Here is a 19,828-nt window from a genome sequence, read left to right on the forward strand (position 1 = left end):
TGTCTTCAAACCTCTCATATTCTCCCCGCCCTCCCCCAGTCCTGCCTAATGAGGTAGCCTCAAACTCCTTGAGATTAGAGCAGCCAGAGTGCAACTCCCTCACTTGCTCACAGCAGTCTAGAAACACTTGGGAACTTACCCCTGGCTTCTGCTTCCTTTCTACCACAGGGGAGGGGCCTCTCCATGCTAGCAAGAATATTCATTCATTCCTTGGGCTCTGGCTGTTCTCCAACTATCACATCCTTCTCCTGAATCATCATACCAGCACTGCCTCCCTCTTCACTGAATTCTCCCTTTTGTTTTTGGTTCTTGGGGGTCGGGACAGGATGCAAGTGGGAGAGTATGATTTACAGAAAATAACACATTTTTTTTTAATTACTCTTTTTTATTATTTTTGAGACAGAGAGAGACAGAGTGTGAGGAGGGGAAGAGCAGAGAGAGAAGGAGACACAGAATCCGAAGCAGGCTCCAGGCTCCGAGCTGACAGCACAGAGCCCGATGCGGGGCTCGAACCCATGAACCATGAGATCATGGCCTGAGCCGAAGTCGATGCTTAACCGACTGAGCCACCCAGGCGCCCCACAGAAAATAACACATATTATATTCACATGAAATACCACGCACATGACATCCCAGAAATTTATTCTACGCTCTGTCCCAGTCGATCCTCACCCCCCACCCCGCCATAGGCAACCATTGCTCTAATTTCTATCACCATAGATTAATGTTTCCCATATTTTGACTTCATATAAATGAATTGTAGGGTGTGTACTCCTTTGTGTCTGGCTTCTTTTGCTTCATAGAGTATTTCTGAGATTAATCCATGTTGTGTATATCCGTAGTTTTTATTGTGGAGTGGTAGGCTATGTATGAATATACAATGTGTTGACCCATTCACGGGCATTTGGGCTGTTTCCAGGTTTGGGCTACCATAAATAAGGCTGCTCTGGACATTCTGGCACAAGTCTTTTTTGCGGACATATGTTTTATTCTCATTTCGTTTCTGGTCAGAGGATGGATTACGTCTAACTCCATAAGGAGCCACCAAACAGCTCTTCCAAGTGGCTGTACCATTTTGTATTCTCGTGGAAGCAGTGTGTCCAGGCACATCGCCTCCTCCTCATATTTAAAATTCTCATTTTGGTTTTAATGATTCTGACGATGTGAAAAGTGCTTAGGACAGCACTTGGCATAAAATGTACCCTCAGAGAGGGTACCGTTTCACTACTGTTATTATCAGAGTAAGTACTCAAACGTTTTAAATAAAGAGCATCTAAGTTCCTTGTTTCCAGGAGTCACCTTTCACTCTATGTTGTCGTTGTTATTCTAAACCCTCCCAAACCACATAATAATAACCTCCAGTATTGACCATACATCCGTGTAAGTATTGTCATAATTAAATAAATGTTCATACATCAACAGATGTCTTGGTTTATAAAAAGGACAGGGCAGAGACATCATCAATATCTCCCAGGATAAACAACAAGTGCTCAATAAATAGCACAGGTTTGTTTTTCTCCTGTAGCTGCCTGGAGCAACCCTCTACCCTACTCTGTCCTGGGATCTGTCCCCATACGCTGGGGAGGGACTACGTTCTCTTTGGAGCTGCACAGCCCCATGGGGACTGCAAACCTTGCCCTTCTGACAACAGGTGGGCAGGTCCCCACCACCAGCACCTTCTCCAGTCTGCAAGCCTAGGTGTCCCTTCCTGGGCACAGCTTCTCTTGGGGGTTGAGGGAGGAAGGAATCGTGGAGGTGCACTCAGGGACTGAGACCTGGGCTGGGCCAGGCACAGTTGGGCTCTGGGTCTCAGTTGCTCCGGAGCCAGCCACCGAGGAAGGCGCTCCTTTGGGCAAGCCTGCACCCTAAGTCGTCCTCCAGTTCCTACATTCTCTCCGCCCCCTGCCCACGCTTAATGATTTCCTCTGGGTCCCTCCCTAACAGGCCTCCTCCCTCGCCCGCGCAGCCTGGACACAGAGGGGAGGTCGAGAACTGCAGGCGCGGCACCGCGCTCCCTGAGGCGACGGCGGGTGGCGCGGTGGCTGGCGCGCGCGGCGCGGGAGGGTCCAGGATGCCTGAGAACGTCTCCTACGCCAACTGCTGCGAGGCGGGCGAGCTGGCCATGCGCCCGGACTGGCCGGGGACGGGCCGCGCGCGGCCCTCGGGGACCGCCCGTCCTCTCTGGGAGGCGCCCGCGCTGTCTACCGTGCTCATCGTCACTACCGCGGTGGACGTTGTGGGCAACCTCCTGGTCATCCTCTCCGTGCTCAGGAACCGCAGGCTCCGGAACGCAGGTGAGCGCCACGCCCGCTGCTGGGGCTGGCGTCTGGTCTCGACCCTGACCCCGCCATCCGCCTCTTTGCGCGTCCTCAGTCCCGGGCGCCCCGTTCCCTATTCTCTAACCTAGTCCCCAAGTTTGCTCCTCGGCTCAAAAGTTAGGGTGAGTTCCTGCCCTTCCCCGACGCGAGGCGCTGGCGTCCGCCTCTCGCAGCTGCCGGAGGGCACTTGGCGGACCTGTGCCAGCGTGAACTGCACAAAGTTTTTCTGGCGCACTTGTTGGCACGGCGCCGGCGCTGTGGGAACGCACGTGTCTGGAGGCTGCTGTCATCCGGGGTGCTCCAATTTGTGCGGCTCCAGATGGTGCCCTTATCTGGCCACAGAAATCTCAGGATCTTTGACACCTCTCTCCCTCCCCTGCCGAGCACAGGGGTTCACAAAGCAGGTGTCAAGAAGATGAATGAATTCAAGGAAGGGCTGGGGTGAGCTTTGGGTTAGAAACTTCTCTCCAGTTCGCCGAAGACCCATTTCCAGCCAAGAGAGTGCAGATGCAGAAATCTGCAGGGTCTGCTTGGGTGGGAACTACTTTGCTTTGAGATAATGGGGTCCTTTCTGAAGACAGAGAATTCGTGGGATTCGGTGAAGATTAAAACGATGATTTGGCAAAATAGGGTTGCAGTCCTGAAAGTATTTTTCCCTTCTGCCCACTCTCATTTCAGTGTTTCCACTCCGGGGCTCTACAAGGGCAGGGATGAGGGAGGGAGTCTCTGAACTCTGATCCTGAGAGATCATTGGAGCATGCTGAGCACCTCAGCCTGCGAAGTTCAAAGCCCTGTTTGTCAATTTGTAACTTCCTAGTTTGGGCTTAAGGGCCCTTCAAATATTAGAGTGAATTAAAATTAAAAAGCAACAGCAAGAAAGCCAAGTATGTAGTTTAACTGTGCTTTTCTAGGGAGCCAGACCATTCAGAAAGGCCAGTTGTAAATGGGTATATATATTTTGTGCGGATCTGTGACTCCAGTGTTTTTACCTAAAGAACAAACAAAAAATAAAATTAGGAGCTACTGTTCATAATATGGGAAACAACACTGTTAAGTAGAAACACGCTTTCTAACGCCATCATTTCAGTACTGGTGGTTAGTATTATCTGGAATACCTTTTTCAAGACATTATTACGTGCTCTGAGTAAAAGCTATATATTATGAAAGGGCAGGTTGTGGTTAGAAAGTGGTATTTGAAAATTTTTGATCACATTGTCCCTTTGTGGGAACCACAAACATGCTTCCCAGGCACAGAGGGGCAGGAGGGAGGTGGGGCTGGGTCCTCCAGGTTCCGACACAGGCGACTTCTCTCCCTGACTAACCAGGTGTTTAGAGATAGCCTGGAGGGCTGTGCTTCCCTGGTGAATAATCTGCGGAAGCCCACTGAGGAAAAGGAGACTTGGGGGAGAGCGGGGGAACTGCTTTTTTTCTTAACCTGAAGCAGACAGGCATCTTCTCCCCTCCTCCATCCCGAGGGGCAGGGGTGGGGGGTGTGGGGGTGTGGGGGGGTGGGAGGGGGCCCTCCCGGAAGCCTTACTGATTTGGGAGTGTGGCCGGGGTGTGTAATGAGCTTGTGACTTGCTGGCACATCCCCTGTTCCTACTTCCTGTTGAGTTCACTACAGCCCAGCACCAGGAACAAATTTTGACACTATAGCTAAATGACGTTAATTCCTGACACACTGGTGGCTGCTCTAGTCATGCAATTCAACCAGCTTTGATTTGACCATTGCATTTATTGACGAGGGTCATGAAAAAGCATACCATTGACTTCAGTTAAACCCTAGCAGGGTGAGATCTGAAAAGGTGCTTAAAAACTGTCAGCACTTGGGGCGCCTGGGTGGCTCAGTCAGTTGAGCATCCGACTTCGGCTCAGGTCATGATCTCACAGTTTGTGGGTTCAAGCCCCGCATCAGGCTCTGTGCTGACTGCTTGCTCAGAGCCTGGAGCCTGCTTCAGATTCTGTCTCCTTCTCTCTCTGCCCCTCCCCCCACTCACGCTTTGTCTCACTCTGTTTCTCAAAAATAAATAAAATGTAAAAAAAAAAAAAAATCTTAAAAAAAACTGTCAGCACTTGGAATTTGCACTCATTCCACTAGGAATCAAGTCTCCTCTACTGAGAGTTTGGAGTGACCTTACGAAACACTCATGTCAGACCTTTCTGTAATTAAGTTTGGTTCCTTAATTCACTGGTGTTGAGAAGATAGGACTGTGGCAATGAGAACACTCAGAGGTCCCATAACCAAGGCACACAGCCCATATTAAGATCATAGAACCTTTCTTAGCAGACAGATGCCAGTATCCTTTACTTGACTATTACAGATGCAGTTCCTCTTTCCATTCCTTTTGTAAAAAATGTTTATTTATTTATTTTTGAGAGAGCCAGAGAGAGAGCCTGAGTGGGGGAGGAGCAGAGAGAGGGGGACAGAGAATCCCAAGCAGACTTTGCACCATCAGCATCAGCGCAGAGCTGGGTTGTGGGGCTTGAACTCAGGAGTTGTGAGATCATGACCTGAGCTGAAACCATGAGTCGGATGCTTAACCGACTCAGCCACTCAGGTGCCCCAGTTCCTCTTGTCATTCCCAACAGGGATGATCCTGGTGGCAGGTAAGTGGTTAGATTAATTGTCCTTTTTTCCTGGAACTACCCTATCTGTGGCTTCTGTTGCTGCATGCATTGGGTCGATCTTTTCAGAGACAGCAGTAAAGAGAGGGAGGGATGGAGGGAAGATGGGAGACAGATGTGGGGCATAGACCCACCTTGGAAGGGAAGACCAGGTGTTTGGAAGGGAAGACCAGGTGTTTGGTTCACTCTTTTTTTTTTTTTTTTTTTTTACATGGCACTGGGTTGGCAGTTGACAATTCTCAGTGTGTGCTTCCTGGGGACCTACCATATTTGGGGCTTTCCTGACAGCATCTGAGGACATGTTCTGTGCCTGCCACGGCCATGCTTGCCCTGGTCTAGACTTAGCCAACAATAATCTCTGCATTTTTGATTTTTATCTCTTCCTTTCCCTGCTTTTCTGGAACCTTCCCCCATCAAGTTCTTTCTCTCTTATTTGTGTTTTCAATGTCTATCATAGACATACACACACACACACACACACAGGCACACAGGTATACACACAAATAGGCACACATACCCAAGGGTCTCTGGTGTTTAAAAAAAAGTGGCTCCTGGGTGACTCAGTCAGTGAAGCATCTGACTCTTGATCTCAGCTCAGGTCATGATTTCACCGTTCATGAGATCAAGCCCCGTGTCCAGCTCTACACTGACAGTGTAGAGCCTGCTTGGGATTCTCTCTCTCTCTCTCTCTCTCTTTCTCTCTCTCTCTCTCTCCCCCTCTGTCAAAATAAATAAATAAAATAATAAGATAAAACAGAATTTCCAAAAAAAGAAAAAGAAAAGAATCTTCCCTTGATTGTATGTCTGCTTCTAAGTTCATTCCTATTCTCTGTCCCGTCACAACCAGACATCAATTTCCACCCGCTGACTACCTCACTGCTCCCCATCTCCTCCTCAGTGTTCTGCAGCCTGGCCTCAGAAATGCCCCTCTGTGCAAATATCTGTCATCGAGGCCTACTCCCTCCTTGAAAACCTTCTTTCCTTGGCTTACCAGATGCCAGTGTTTGGACCTCCTTCTCTTCTCCCAGACACCTGATCCCTGGGAGTCATTCTTTCATTCCCCAAGTCCCCATGAGTTTTGCCTTATAATATCTCTCAATATTCCCCTTTCCTGCCCTCCCTACTCCTACTGCCCTACCTTACACACTCACCATCGCTTGAGGAAACTATATCCATAGGATCCAGTCAGCCTTCCCTGCTCAGTCCTGCAGTGGCTCTTGCCACCAGTGGAGTCACTGCCATCCGTTACTGCCTTGGGTCTATACCACAGGTGACTCGGGAGTGCAGCTCACACAGCCCTTCTCCAGGGGCTAGCCCCCGCTAATGCAACAGCCTCTTCTCTCCTCTCATCGCACTTGTGAACTACAACCATTCCCACACAGTCCATGCGTGCTATGCACTGCCTCATCTCGGGGAGCTCCCTGCCTCTTTCTGCTAGTGAATGTCCCGGTGCGGTTGTTGACGTTGCTTATTAATAGCAAGAAAGGCGTGGGGAGCAGACTCTGGACAAGGACCTGTGTGTTCGGCAACCAAGTCCTCCATGGAGAGGGAGTGGGGACTCTGTCTCCCTCTTCGGGCTTCCACGGGCCCTCCCCAGACAGCTCCTGCCTCGCTGTCCTGTTGTTGGTCTTTCTCTCTCCCTGTGGGACTATGAGTTTGTTGAAGGCTGAGACTTTTAGTCCATTTCTGTCCACAGAGCTGAGGGCATACTAAGGACTGAATACGGGTGTTGAAACAAGTTGAAAATGGACACGACAACAGAAGGCAATGGGTTGGAAGGAATTAATCGTGCTTCACGAGGTGGGGCAGGCTCATTATGGCACTCAGAACTGCACATGCAATCAGTGGAGTTCTTACGGAACTGAATTGCTTTGAACACTAAAAGGGTACAGTACACCTCACTCTTGTCCTTGAAAGCTGAGTGGCACCTCTACACAAAGGTATGCCTGCTCCACTTGCTCCTGTGTGGCCGGCCACCTCCAGCCATGCCTGGGCTGCCCCAAACTGTGCCTCAGTGGCTCCTTAGGGAGTTTGCCCCTTGCTGGTCTGGGCTGCCTGTGGAATGTGAGCCTCCTGCCGTTACCTTCACTGTCCAGTCGGCCACACGGAAGAGAGCTGAGAGACTCATGTCCTTAGTGTCATGTTGAGATGATCTCCATTAAGAGAGGTGAAAGCACGACAAGCATCAGTTACTCCTGGCCCGTAGGCACAGTAGCTGATTTCCCAGGTGACAGTCAGCAGCCGTGGGCTGACAATGGATTCTTGTGCTGCGTCTGAGTTAGAGGCTGTTGGGGAAGACAGTTTGGTGATATGTAAGGAGAAAGGATGTGAAATGTTTGACGTTGGGATTGCCCAGGGAAACATGGAGGACTTGGTTGCCGAACACACAGGTCCTTGTCCAGAGTCTGCTCTGTCCTCCAGGCACCCAGTGATGCTCAGCCTGTACCATCTTTTTCCAGGGACAGAGACTGCATTGCAGGCTTCCTGATGGGAATTTCCAGCCCGGCAGGGGTTTTGCATGCCCAGTTAGACGGGAGCAGAGCCCGCCTTCTCCTCCCACTTGTTGACTGAGGGTGTAAATGATGAATGAATAGATAGGCTGGCTTCACGCAAAAGCTCTTGGGAGGCTTGGAGGAAATGCTTAGTAGACCCACAGTCCCTGTGCACTCCAGGTGTTATAGGTGAGGTGGATTCCACTCGGTCCAGGCATCATCCTACCACCACCAACCACTCATGGAGACGCGCCACTTGGTGACAGGTGTCCTTTGACCTGCTCAGCCCGTGGGGTTTGCAGTGCTTATCCACTGAAGACCAAACTGGGCTAGTTTGGACTCTCTCCCTGATGTTGCCTGAGCTCTCCAACTTCAGGTTTCTGCTCTGAATACTTTCTTATCTCTTCACCAAGCAAAGACAAACACATTTTAAATCCCATAATTATGTCTTTAGCTGAACAATCAAGAAAGCTCATAATCCTCTTTAATTCCCTCTCTGTAGCTCTCAGTAGCCCAGGGGCATGGAGACTTCTGTGTTCGACTGACTTTTTATTTTTTTCCCCGTAAGTTGGGTTCTGTGTTTAGCATGATATATCACAAAATTCTGAAGATACCAGTGCCACTATTAGGTCTTACAATTTAAAATACTTATTGCTGAAAGAGTAGAATTTGGGGAGTTGAGAAGTAGAGTCCCCAGTGCTGAGGGAGTTTTCATCCTGGGGTCAGTGTCCTACCTTCTATGCTGTCCTTCCTGAGCTGTGACTTCTCATATCTTATCTCCAGGAATTATAGTCCAAGATTGTAGTTGAGAGTCTCTTTCTTGTTTTTTTCTATGCAACTAATAATAATATAAAAACAACAGTAATAAATTAGAGCTAATATTACTGTGTGCTTATTATGTGCCAGATAAAAGTCTCTCCCATTTAAAAGAGACAGAAAAGGAAAAAGACTCTGTACCTCCCCCCATCAAGGGGATATCCCTTGGCAAAGACCCTTCCATTTCTTTCCTTGTCTTGAAGCCAGAGCTGATTGGGAGAGCCAGCTACAGTGCAAAAGTTTATTCTCCAACATTTGACAGAATTTGCCCTTGCTAATGTCACCTCCTAATGGCCAGGTTAAATGGGCACACTTTCCTGTTCTTTCTCACCTTGGTGGATGACTAAGAAACTACACCATTGCCCTTGACATTTCTTTTTCCTGATTCCCTCCAGTGCCCCTTCTTTGTCACTCTTTCTCTGTTAGGGCTATTGGCAGTTCACATAATCTTAGTGTCAGTTTCTTGAAATGGAAACCATGCTGTCAACTTTAAAGGATTCTTGTGATAGACAATTCAGCCAATTTATGTAAAGGCACATTATAAACTCCAAGGTGCTATACAAATTTTTGCTTTGTTGTTAGTATTAAGTGTAAGTGAAGTAATAAAATGGTACCATAAGAGTCTCCAGATATCTCTATTGATGATTATGGAAGAATATTTTGTAACAAGAATCTCATTTTTTAAAAAATAGATGTTGATGCTCTTGGCATAAGAAGAAAAGGAAAAAGAATACATTTTCTTCTTTTAAGTGGTTGAAGTACCCCCATCATGTTTTTGTTTACACTATTAGCTTGCCTAACAGTCCTTTTCTTTTTTAATTAAACCAAAGTTACATTTCAACTTAGCCCTTAGACGCATCCACACTCTCTAAGATTTTCGTAAATAATGTCATTTTAGTGGAAAACAATCTCTGCCACCAAAGAATTTGGGAGCCAAATTAGGAGCTTACATTAATGTAAAAGCCATTTGTTTTAGTGTTTGTAAGGAAATCAAGTTTTTTGGTTTTTTTTTAAGATTTTATTTTTAAGTAATCTCTACACCCAATGAAGGGCATGAACCCACAACTCCTCGAGCAAGAGTCACATGCTTTACTGACTGAGCCAGCCAGGTGCCCGAGGAAATCAAGTTTTTGATAAATGATCTGCTCAGTGATTTCAGATGCTTATCCCCAGAAAGGAACTGATAAAAATAGTTCAGTTTAGTTTAGAGATGATTATTATTTCTTCTGCCCTTTCCCGTACAAATCCCATTGGAAGAAAACAGCCATTCTAGGAAGGAGGCAGGCCTGTCGCAAGGGTCTTTGTAATTTTATTCAACTCCTTGGTGAACTTTCCTTTCTGACCAGCCCCATCTCCTGCCACTGCCCCCGTCCTCAGGCCACCTGAGTACTTCCTCACTGCTCCCTTAGCCTGGCCTCCCTCCCAGCTCTCACCACACTGATTGGCTGCTGTTTTTGTGTCTGTTTCCCCAATAGCCCTGTTGGCCTCTCAACAGCAGGGACCATGTCTTTGACCCACACACGGTAGTACTCAATAGACGTATTGTATGTTTGAATAGGTAAGGGATAGAAGATGACCCCGAGGCACAAAAGTTTAACCCTGTTAGAAATGATAGACGATCTGTTTATTTCCCTATTTTAACCTTTCTATGTCTTGGTTTTTTATTTATTTAATTGGCTTCTCTGAGACCATGAGCTTTGTGTGGGGAGGGAATGTGTCTTTCTTGTTCACCATGCCTCCCTCGGCCCTGGCAAAGGCAGAGCTGGTGCCTGGTAGCTACTCAGAAATATTTACTGAGAAAATGATTCCATGACTATTTGTTTCTACATTGGCTTTTAGCTCAATGACCGAGGACAATTTAAATCCAACAAACTCTTTTTTTGGGCATGCAGGGTGGGCACAGGGAGGAGGGATGCAGGGGGCGCACAGGAGGAGGGGCAAGGGATGGAGATAGCTTTACCTTCTGGAATTTTCCTATCTGATGAAGACTAGATAGCTTGACGACGTCTGCTGGCTTTCTTCCCCCCCCCCCCCCCCGGATTACCAGATCCTTGTTAAGTAGATTTCCCAGGAAAAAGGACAGAGGAAGCGAGGAGGGAGGGGATTGTGGTGGTTGTGTGTGAGGGATGTGCTCTGTGTATGAATATGAAAAGGGAATCCCGTATTAGTGAGCAAAGCCCTGTTTTGAAGGCTGTCTCCACTAATACACCCTGTCTGATGGAGCCAGATGGAAATAAATCACACCAGGACTTGTGATGTAAATATTCATTAGAAGCCCATGCACTGGGGGATGAGCAGTGTTGTGTGCACCCTGATTGATTTCTCACCTGTCTAGGGGAAGAAATGGATAGAGAACTAGATCTCCCTTGAGTATCCTCCAGAGAGGACCTGGCTTCCTACAGATGGGAGACAAAACAAGAATTTCATTTGCCTAATTTGGAATTGTGTCAAGAAATCTGGGAGATAGTCTGATGTCTGGGCAGATGAACCTACAGCGGGAACTGGTTGATTTCAGCCTTTTAGGAACAGCCGGAGCAATAGGGGAGAGTAATTGAATCACTGTCTACGTGGAGTTGAATGTGTTCTTCCCACTATTTACAAGCTGTTTGCCAGCCTCTGGGGCATTATTAGGGGATGAGCCACATTAACACGGCAGAGCTTCACTGGTTTTCGGGGAAAACAGCTGGCTGAGCTGGCACCAGCTCCCAGCAGCCCTTGACTTTCTCCGCACGTGCTTGCAAGTGCCAAAAGCTTGTTTGCTGCTCAATCAGGAGCCCAGAGGGCCCTGCAGAGACCAATATTCCTATGTTGGAAAGAAGTGATTTTCTTCACAGAAACAGCCAAGTGGAATGCATGGGAAGAGAAGGAAGGAGGGCCTCAGAAGAAAAGGAGAGAGCCCATGAAGGAACAGTCATGGAGAGAGAAATTCAGTAACTTGCCCAACCTCAAAGCGACAGAGCTGAAATTACCCATGTCATTCCGGCTTCCAGCACCACCTCCAAGTGTCAAAAAGACACTTAAAATTCTGGGAAGAGACAAGGGCTCCTGATTCAGCTGAGAACAAGAACTTTGAGAGAAGAAATACCTCGCCGTCTTGGAGCCAGGTGAGGTCTGAGCAGGAGAGCCAGAGACTGAAATCTACCAGTGGAGACAGCAAACATGACTGGGAATTGAATGGAAAAGCAGGAGACCCATTCCACACCTCAAGCAGGTCCTCAGATGTGCATTTCCTGCCTGGCCATACCCAGCAGGAAGAATGTGACGGGGTTTTATCCCAATTTTATCCCATTAAGATGCCTAATTGTCCAAACGATGTTACATCAGTTACATCCTATCTCCCTTGGGCCCTCACATAGGTCTGACTCAGGAGTGGTTAGGTCCTGACGAGTCCCAGGAAGCTAACAGGCTTCTTTTCTATTGGTTCTGAGTGAGGTTGACTACATGCCTCTAAGGCCAGAATAGGCACTTCAAGAAGACTGCCTGGGGGCACCTGGGTGACTCAGGCATCTGACTTCGGCTCAGGTCAAGATCTCACCATTCCTGAGTTTGAGCCCAGCGTCAGGCTCTGTGCTGACAGCTCAGAGCCTGGAGCCTGTTTCAGATTCTGTCTCCCTCTCTCTCTGCCCCTCCCCCACTCGTGTTCTCTCTCTCTCTCTCTCTCTGTCTGTCTCTCTCTCTCTCTCAAAAATAAATAAACGTTAAAAAAATTAAAAAAAAAAAAAAAAGAAGGCTGCCTGGGGGTCTTCTGTGTTCCCACCCCCATCTGGAGCACATCCTGTGGAAACTTCTTTGAGACGTGGTAAATGTGCGTGGGGAACGGGCTGGAAACAGCCCTTTCTCTCCCTTGGGGGTTTGTAACTGTAATTGTGGAGTCTACCTTACCTGAGGGTCTGACTCAGAAGGATCCCCAGCCAGATGACTCTGAGCCTCCCTTTTTCTGTACCCCCTTGAAGCCAGACCACAGCCAGACCTTTCTCTGATGGCTGCACCTTTTGGACCCTGCCTGATGCTTTGGACCCCTGAGGTGGTCACATCAGCCTCTGCCACATACAGAACACATTCATGGTGGCACCGGAGCCAGTGTCCTTGCCTCCTTGGGGAGTCCCTCCTGCACACGTATTCCATTTGCCCTCTGTGTTCAGCTGCTCTAGGGCCGGCAGCTTGCACTCCACCATGTGGTAAGAGGCTAGAAGGCTTGAAAGATGACGTCTAGTGCCCACTGCATTCCCAAGGGTCTCTATGGCTGGAGAGGATATCATCTTCTGAGCATGTAGTTGGTGCTCCAACAGTGCACCCAGTGAATGAAACAAGTGGCATCAGGGATCGAGCCTCTCATGTTCTGAGCTTCATGTCGGCCCAACTTTCAGATTCTTGGTGCTTTATTCGCGAGTCAGTGTTTGTTTTAGAATGCAAATGTTGTAGCCATAGAAATGAGTTCTTTTGGATGTAGCCCCGTCTCTTCCCTAGGATTCTGGCCCAGAACACGTCCAAAGCATATTAATCAATGGCTGCTGTAGTTTCCAGAGGTTCTCTCTGTCTACGGAGCTTGGTGACGCCAGAGAACACTCCATTCAGCAAAGGGAGGCGGCTCAGGCTACTTTCTAAGTGTCTTTAATTCAGTTTTCTAAATGTGAACTGTATTTGGCAGGTGGAATAGAAGAAAGGTTGCAAGAGGAAGAACCAAGTACTCTGGTATTCCCCTGTGTTGCCTCGCCTGGGGCCTACGCTCCCAGCCACATGGCCATGTCGGCAGACGCCCGGCCTGGTGGCATGGAGTCCAGTCCTTTCTTCTTTTGCATATAAAAGCCAGGGAAGTGGATTCACTACCACCCCTCCCTGCCCACACGCCACCTTCCTATAAATCTCTCTGATAGTCTCCTTTTGCGTCTTCTCCCAACTGGTCAACAGGCTACTCTCTAAATGTCGTTAATTCAGTTTTCCTGATGTTTGGATCCTCGTCCCTGGGAATCCTTGTTGGAGTTTAAACGATGCCAAGCCCCCGAGCATCTGTGCCTCTCATGAAAATTGTCATCGTTTGTGAGCACCCACTGTGTCCCCAAGCACTTGGCACCATTATTTAATTCTACAGCTATAGTGGAAAGTAGGTATCATTATTCCCATTCTGCGAATGAGAAAGATGAGGCCTGGAGCGCCGGCGTAACTTGCCTCAGTCACACAGTGAGCAGCAGAGATGCTGTGTGAGCCCTGAACGCCGTGCCTCCAAAAGCCACTGTTCCATCCCCAGTACTAATAGTTAGCTCAGTAGCTTTTAAGTAACTGTTTAAGGTAACTGGATAAAGGGTAGGATATTCGACAGAAGAGAAATTGTGGGGTCTCTTGCTGACTCTTGCTCCCTATTTCCTGTTCCAGGTAATCTGTTCTTGGTGAGCCTGGCATCAGCTGACCTGGTGGTGGCCTTGTACCCCTACCCGCTAATCCTCGTGGCCATCTTCCATGACGGCTGGGCCCTGGGGGAGGTGCACTGCAAGGCCAGTGGCTTCGTGCTGGGCCTGAGTGTCATCGGCTCTGTCTTCAACATCACTGCCATCGCCATTAACCGCTACTGCTACATCTGTCACAGCATGGCCTACCACCGGATCTACCGGCACTGGCACACCGCCGTCTACATCTGCCTCACCTGGCTGCTCACTCTGGTGGCCTTGGTGCCCAACTTTTTCGTGGGGTCCCTGGAGTATGACCCACGCATCTACTCCTGCACCTTCATCCAGACGGCCAGCACACAGTACACAGTGACAGTGGTAGTCATTCACTTCCTCCTCCCCATTGCTGTTGTGTCCTTCTGCTACCTGCGCATCTGGGTGCTGGTGCTCCAGTCCCACAGGAAGGCCAAGCTGGAGACCAAGCTGCGCCTGAGGCCCAGCGATGTCCGGAGCTTCCTAACCATGTTCGTGGTGTTTGTGATCTTCGCTATCTGCTGGGCCCCGCTGAACTGCATTGGCCTTGCTGTGGCCATCGACCCAGAAGGAATAGCTCCCCAGGTCCCGGAGGGGCTCTTTGTCACCAGCTACTACCTGGCTTACTTCAACAGCTGCCTTAATGCCATAGTCTACGGGCTCCTGAACCAGAACTTCCGTAGGGAATACAAGAAGATTGTCTCAGCCCTCTGGAACCCTGGGCGCTGCTTCCGGGATGCTTCCAAGGGCAGCCAGTCCACAGGGCCTCAGAGCCAAACTCCACCTGTCGTTAATGGCCAGCATCCTGTCCAGGTAGACACTCTCTAGACTGGATCACTGACCGGGCGACAGGTTCATTAAATGGTGGGGGTGGATCTGCTCCGTGGGTGAGATCAGGCAGCCTGCTGGGCTATGCCGTCCTGTTCACGTGACAGCACATGGCTTGTGGAACTTCATCCTGTGGACAAGAAGACCATCGGCACCCTTGGTTCGGGCTAGTCAGAGGATGCCTATAGGCACTGGGGGCCACATCCAAGTGAGCTCGGCATCGGCCCTGGCAGACACTCTCACTGCACCGGAGGCTTGAGGCACACATCAACCAAGGAAGGGACAGAATGAGGACGGGCTTGGGACAGAAGAAGCCAATTGCTTCCTATGAGCTGTCCTCTTCTCCCACTTTGGCTTCCTTTCTGGTTTCTCTCTGTTCCCCAAAGGGCAGTAAGAATGGATACCTTCCTGTTGGCATTGAGGAGGGCACCTGTCGGGATGAGCACTAGGTGTTGTGTGGAAACCAGTTTGACAATAAATTATATATATATGTATGTGTATATATATATATACACACACACACATATATATGTGACATATATACTGATATATATACACACACAAACACACACACACACATATGGGAACATACCTCAACATAGTAAAGGCCATCTATGAACCCCCCCTCCCCCCCAATAAAAAAGAAAAGAAAAAGCTCTGTAGTGCTAGGAGCTAGGTAGCTCTGCAGGGCTGCAGGGGGCTGGCGCGTCCAGAGGACAAGTGTTCTGCATGCTCCCCCACTGACTCCCTGCCCATACGTGCACGTGCACACACACATACACACCACCGTGTATACACCGCACGCACCACCACCTCAGCCACACCATGCACATACCTCAAGCACACACACACCCCCTCCTCAGGCATCTGGAGCATGTAGCCGGCCTGGCTTCCTTTCCCGGTTCCACCGGGCTCAAGTTGTGTGACTTGGGGCAAGCTCCTGACCTCTGTATTCCTCGGTTTATTCACCGGACAATGGAGATGGTGCCAGTACCTGTCTCCCAGGGCTGTTGTGAGGGTTCTTTGGGATAATACAGCCAAAGAGCTGAGGACAGTGCCTGACGCATGGCGATCATTCAGTAAACACTAACTATTATTATTATTATTACTACTACTACTACCTGAAATGAAAGATAATCTTGAAGGAGAGGAGAGGAGACAAAGACCGGAAGTGGAGGCAAGTGAGTGGGGGAGGCGTGAATGGAGGTGGGGGAAGGGCGCCTCACTTCCTGTTTTAGCATGTCTGCCTACAGGCTTTGTATTTGCAGACACTTCAGGTCTTAGCACCAATTTGGCTTCCTTCCTTTGAATTTGGCCTCCTTCTTCGGTTCCACAAACATGACCGACTACTCTGGGGCCAGGTCCAGCAGGAGAAAAAAAAGGCGTGTTGCCTGCCCTCTTGGAGGTCACAGTCTGCTAATGAACAGTATCAGCTGGCACTTAGCGGGTGCTTGCTTTGTATCAGGCACTATATGCACTCTCTCACTGAATCCTTAGAAAATTCTTTGAGGACATATCATTATCTCTATTTAGTAAGCGACTAAAACTCAAAGAAGTGAAATGATTTCCTGAGTTTCCTTGGACAGAGTCCAAGTCTGTCTGACAGCAGTATCCCGTTTCCTTCCCCACCCCTGCCCATACCTTAGAAGGTGTGGCAGGAAAAAGTGGGGTAAGTACCCCAAAGACATAAGTTGCGCGGGGGGGTTCCAAGGAGAGAGAAAAGTTACCTCAACCAGCTGGCAGCTTTGCAGACCAAAGAGCCCAGAATGCTGACGTCTCAGCATTATTCTGGATGCTTTGCCTTCCCTTGTCATGTGAGGAATCAGTTTGGGTGCTGTGGCTAGTCATCTAGTTACCTGGGAGCTTGTGAAACATTCAAGTGCTCTTAGCTCCACCAAAACTATTTTGAGTGTGGGGTGTGGGGAAGAGCCCTGTAATCTGATTCGGACCCCGGAGGTCCTCTACCAAACTGTTAGGAATGCAGGTGTTTCAGCCCCGGTTGCCTACCTATTGGGATCCCGTTGCTGGGTGCGGAGAGTCCTGTCCAGGGAGGCCTCCCAGTTCAGACCTCAGTCTGAGAGTGAAACACAAGGGACCTACGGCTTCTCGCTGAGCTGCAGCCACTCTTCTTGGTTCTGTGCAGAGCCTGAGCTCATCAGACCAGGCATGTGTTCTGTTCTCTCTGCCTCCTCTCCCCAGGCACCAACTATAGGGATTTGCCCTTCGCTCTTGACTTAGAGGCAATGGGTGTCCCCCACTGCTCCTCTTATTTCTATCTTTTAACTCTGAGCTGAATGCATGGTAAAGTCTCAATAAATACGGATTGAGGAAACAAAAGTTCTCTTCAGTTTTCTGGGCCCACAGATGTTACCTGATTTGCCAGTTCTGACAGTTTGCTAACTGGGACCTTTTCTTGTTTCCATAGGTTTTGGTGATGATCCAGGAACCAAGAGAATGAAAGGGTATAGAGAAAACCCAGGATACTGGGGCCATCTGTGTGCTCATGTGGAATGGCCTCAAGCTACACATCCTGATCTTAAATAAAGACAATTTTGCTGCAAAAGTGTGGGAACTCTATCCATCCTCCACCACCTTGCTGTAAATGTCTATTTAGGAACTTGGATTTATTTTTTAAAAAATCTTTCCATAAAGATAACTATTGGCCCACGTAATTTAACTTGTGAATTTTATCAAATATTTAATAAAGAAATAATACTAACCTTACATATACTCAGAAAATAGAGGAAGAAAAAACATTTCTCAGTGTATTTTGTGAAATCAGCATAACACTTCCTTATAGCATTGCAATTTCATTTAAACAAAAGAAAAATTACATACAAGAAAAGAAAAATTGTGTCCCTCCTGAACAGAGATGCAAAAATCCGTAACGGTATATTAGCAAATTGGTTCCAAAAATATACAAGAAGGATTCTGCATCATGACCAAGGTGGTCCCCCAAGAATATAAGGTTAATTTTACATTTGAAAATCAATGTAATTTGTAATTTTAACAGAATAAGAGAGAAAATTATGTCAATACATGCAAAAAAATCATTTTACACAATTGAACATTCATTCATGACAAAAAAATTTTTTTTGGAAAACCAGGAATAGGAGTAAATTTCCTCAAGCTGGTAAAGAGTATCTTTGAAAAAACTACAAATGATAACATATTTAATAGTGAAATCATTAATGTTTTTTCCCTGAATTGAAACAAAGATGTATGCTCCCACCATTTCTTTCAATATTTTACTGGAAGCCCTAGCTTTATAATAAGTTAGAAAAAGAAACAAAGGACACACATGTTATTAAGAAAAAATAAAAAGTAAAACTCTCATTCTCAGATTACATGATCCTATATGTAGAAAACCGTATAAAATCTTTAAAACAAACAAACAAACAAGGGACACCTGGGTAACTCAGTAGATTAAGCAGCTGACTCTTGATTTCAGCTCAGGTCACGATCTCACGGTTCATGAGATCAAGCCCTCTGTCGGGCCCTGCACTGACCGTGCAGAACCTGCTTAGGATTCCCTCTCTCCCACTTTGCCCCTTCCCCACTCATGCTTTCTGTCTCTCTGTCTCTCTCAAAATAAAGTTAAAAAAAATAAAACAAAATAAAGCTACCAGAATTAGTAAGCGAATTTAGTAAGGTCACAGGATGCAGGGTAAATTTTTTAAAAACTATAGCTGTTCTTAAAGTGAAAAAAATAAAAACAATAACAATACCACAAAAATGATCAAATATAGAATTAACCAAAAGATGTACAAAGTCCCTATGCTGAAAACTCCAAAAGACTGCAGAGAGAAAGTAGAGAAGACCAAAATCAATGGAGAGATATACCATATTCGTGGATTTGAAAAATATTAAAATATCTACTTTCCTAAATTCATCTATGGAGTCAATGAAATCCTAATCAAAATTTTAGCAAGATTTTTCTTTTTAAAAATTTTTATTACATTTATTTATCTTTGAGAGACAGAGTGAGACAGAGCCCAAGTGGGGGAGGGCAGAGAGAGAAGAAACAGAATCCAAAGCAGGCTCCAGGCTCTAAGCAAGCATTCAGCACAGAACCCAACGTGGGGCTCGAACCCACACCACCAACTGTGAGATCATGACCTGAGCCAAAGTCAGACACCTAACCGACTGAGCCACCCAGGCAAGATTTTTTGAAGATTTTGGCAATCTGATTATAGAAAACCTATATAAATGCAAGTGATGTGGAATAACCAAAATAATCTTGAAGAGAACAGATTTGGAGAACTAACAAGATCTGATTTCAAGATGTATTCTAAAGCTACATTATAAGAAGCAGTGTGGTTTTGGCGTAAGGATAAGCAAATAAATCAATACGACAGAATAGAGTCAAGAAATAAATCCATACATATATGGTAAACTGATTTTTAACCAAATCACCAAGCCAACTCAATAGGAAAGTAGACTAGTTTTAACAAATGGTGCTGGAAAAACTGGATATCAAAAGGAGGGAGGCAAAAAACCTCTTCAATCCCTCCCTTAGTTCATACACATAAATAATTCAAAATAGATTATAGCCTTAAATATAGAAGACATAATGATAAATATTCTAGAAGACTACACAGGAGAATGTCTTCATGCCCTTGTAGTAAGCAAAGATTTCTTAGCTGAGATATAAAAGCACTAACAAGGGGTGCCTGGGTAGCTCAGTTGGTTAAGTGTCTGAGTCTTGATTTTGGCTCATGGTCGTGAGATCAAGCCCTGCAATGGACTCTATGCTGGGCATAGAGCCTGCTTGAGATTCTCTTCCTCTCCCTTTGCCCCTCCCATGCTTGTACTCTCTCTCTCTCAAAAATAAAATAAAATGACATAAAATTAAATTAAATTTTAATTTAATTTAATTTAATTTAATTTTTTTATGGTAAAGGGAAGATTTTGTTTGGTTGATTAAGTCTTGCAGTAGATAGGATTCAAACCTCTTGGAAAAGTCAAATGTCTCCATGAAAATGTAATCAACAATCTCCTACATCAAGTGTCCGGATATGATGTATAGGATGTTTTAACTTACTAATATTCACAGATAGGACATAACAGTAGAAAGAAAGATTTTTTTCATAAAGGCATTTTAAGAGTAAATGTGTAAATAAAAGGCTGATCACTAGACTATACAGTATATGAATTTTTGGAAGGTTTCACAGACATACATCATGATTTGATTTGTGGCTTGGATTGCATAATTTAATTTAATTTAATTTAATTTAAAAAGGAACCATAGTCTTCATCATGATACATAAGACCTTATTGAAATTAAATTTTTCTGTTCATCAAAAGATACTGTTAAAAAAAATAAATAGTGGGG

The 19,828-nt window shown here is 46.7% G+C and overlaps 1 protein-coding gene across 1 annotated transcript; it reads left to right on the forward strand.

The window, feature by feature from the left end:
• Positions 1-1,974: 1,974 nt before the first annotated feature.
• Positions 1,975-18,103, forward strand: MTNR1B (melatonin receptor 1B). The gene is made up of 3 exons (XM_049653406.1): positions 1,975-2,294; positions 13,622-14,478; positions 16,919-18,103. Exons 1-3 carry the CDS (start codon positions 2,072-2,074, stop codon positions 16,949-16,951), a joined length of 1,113 nt encoding a protein of 370 aa, XP_049509363.1. The 5' UTR covers positions 1,975-2,071; the 3' UTR covers positions 16,952-18,103.
• The last annotated feature ends 1,725 nt before the right edge of the window (positions 18,104-19,828 follow it).

This window comes from Panthera uncia, chromosome D1, assembly GCF_023721935.1.
Source record: "Panthera uncia isolate 11264 chromosome D1, Puncia_PCG_1.0, whole genome shotgun sequence".
In the NCBI taxonomy this organism is placed as follows: Eukaryota; Metazoa; Chordata; class Mammalia; order Carnivora; family Felidae; genus Panthera; species Panthera uncia.

Bases quoted from the DNA above. Each gene is read 5' to 3' on its own strand.
- MTNR1B (XM_049653406.1), top strand. From the start codon at position 2,072: ATGCCTGAGAACGTCTCCTACGCCAACTGCTGCGAGGCGGGCGAGCTG. The intron at 2,295-13,621 runs GTGAGCGCCACG...TTCCTGTTCCAG, and splicing joins CCGCAGGCTCCGGAACGCAG to GTAATCTGTTCTTGGTGAGC. The intron at 14,479-16,918 runs GTAGACACTCTC...TTGTTTCCATAG, and splicing joins ATGGCCAGCATCCTGTCCAG to GTTTTGGTGATGATCCAGGA.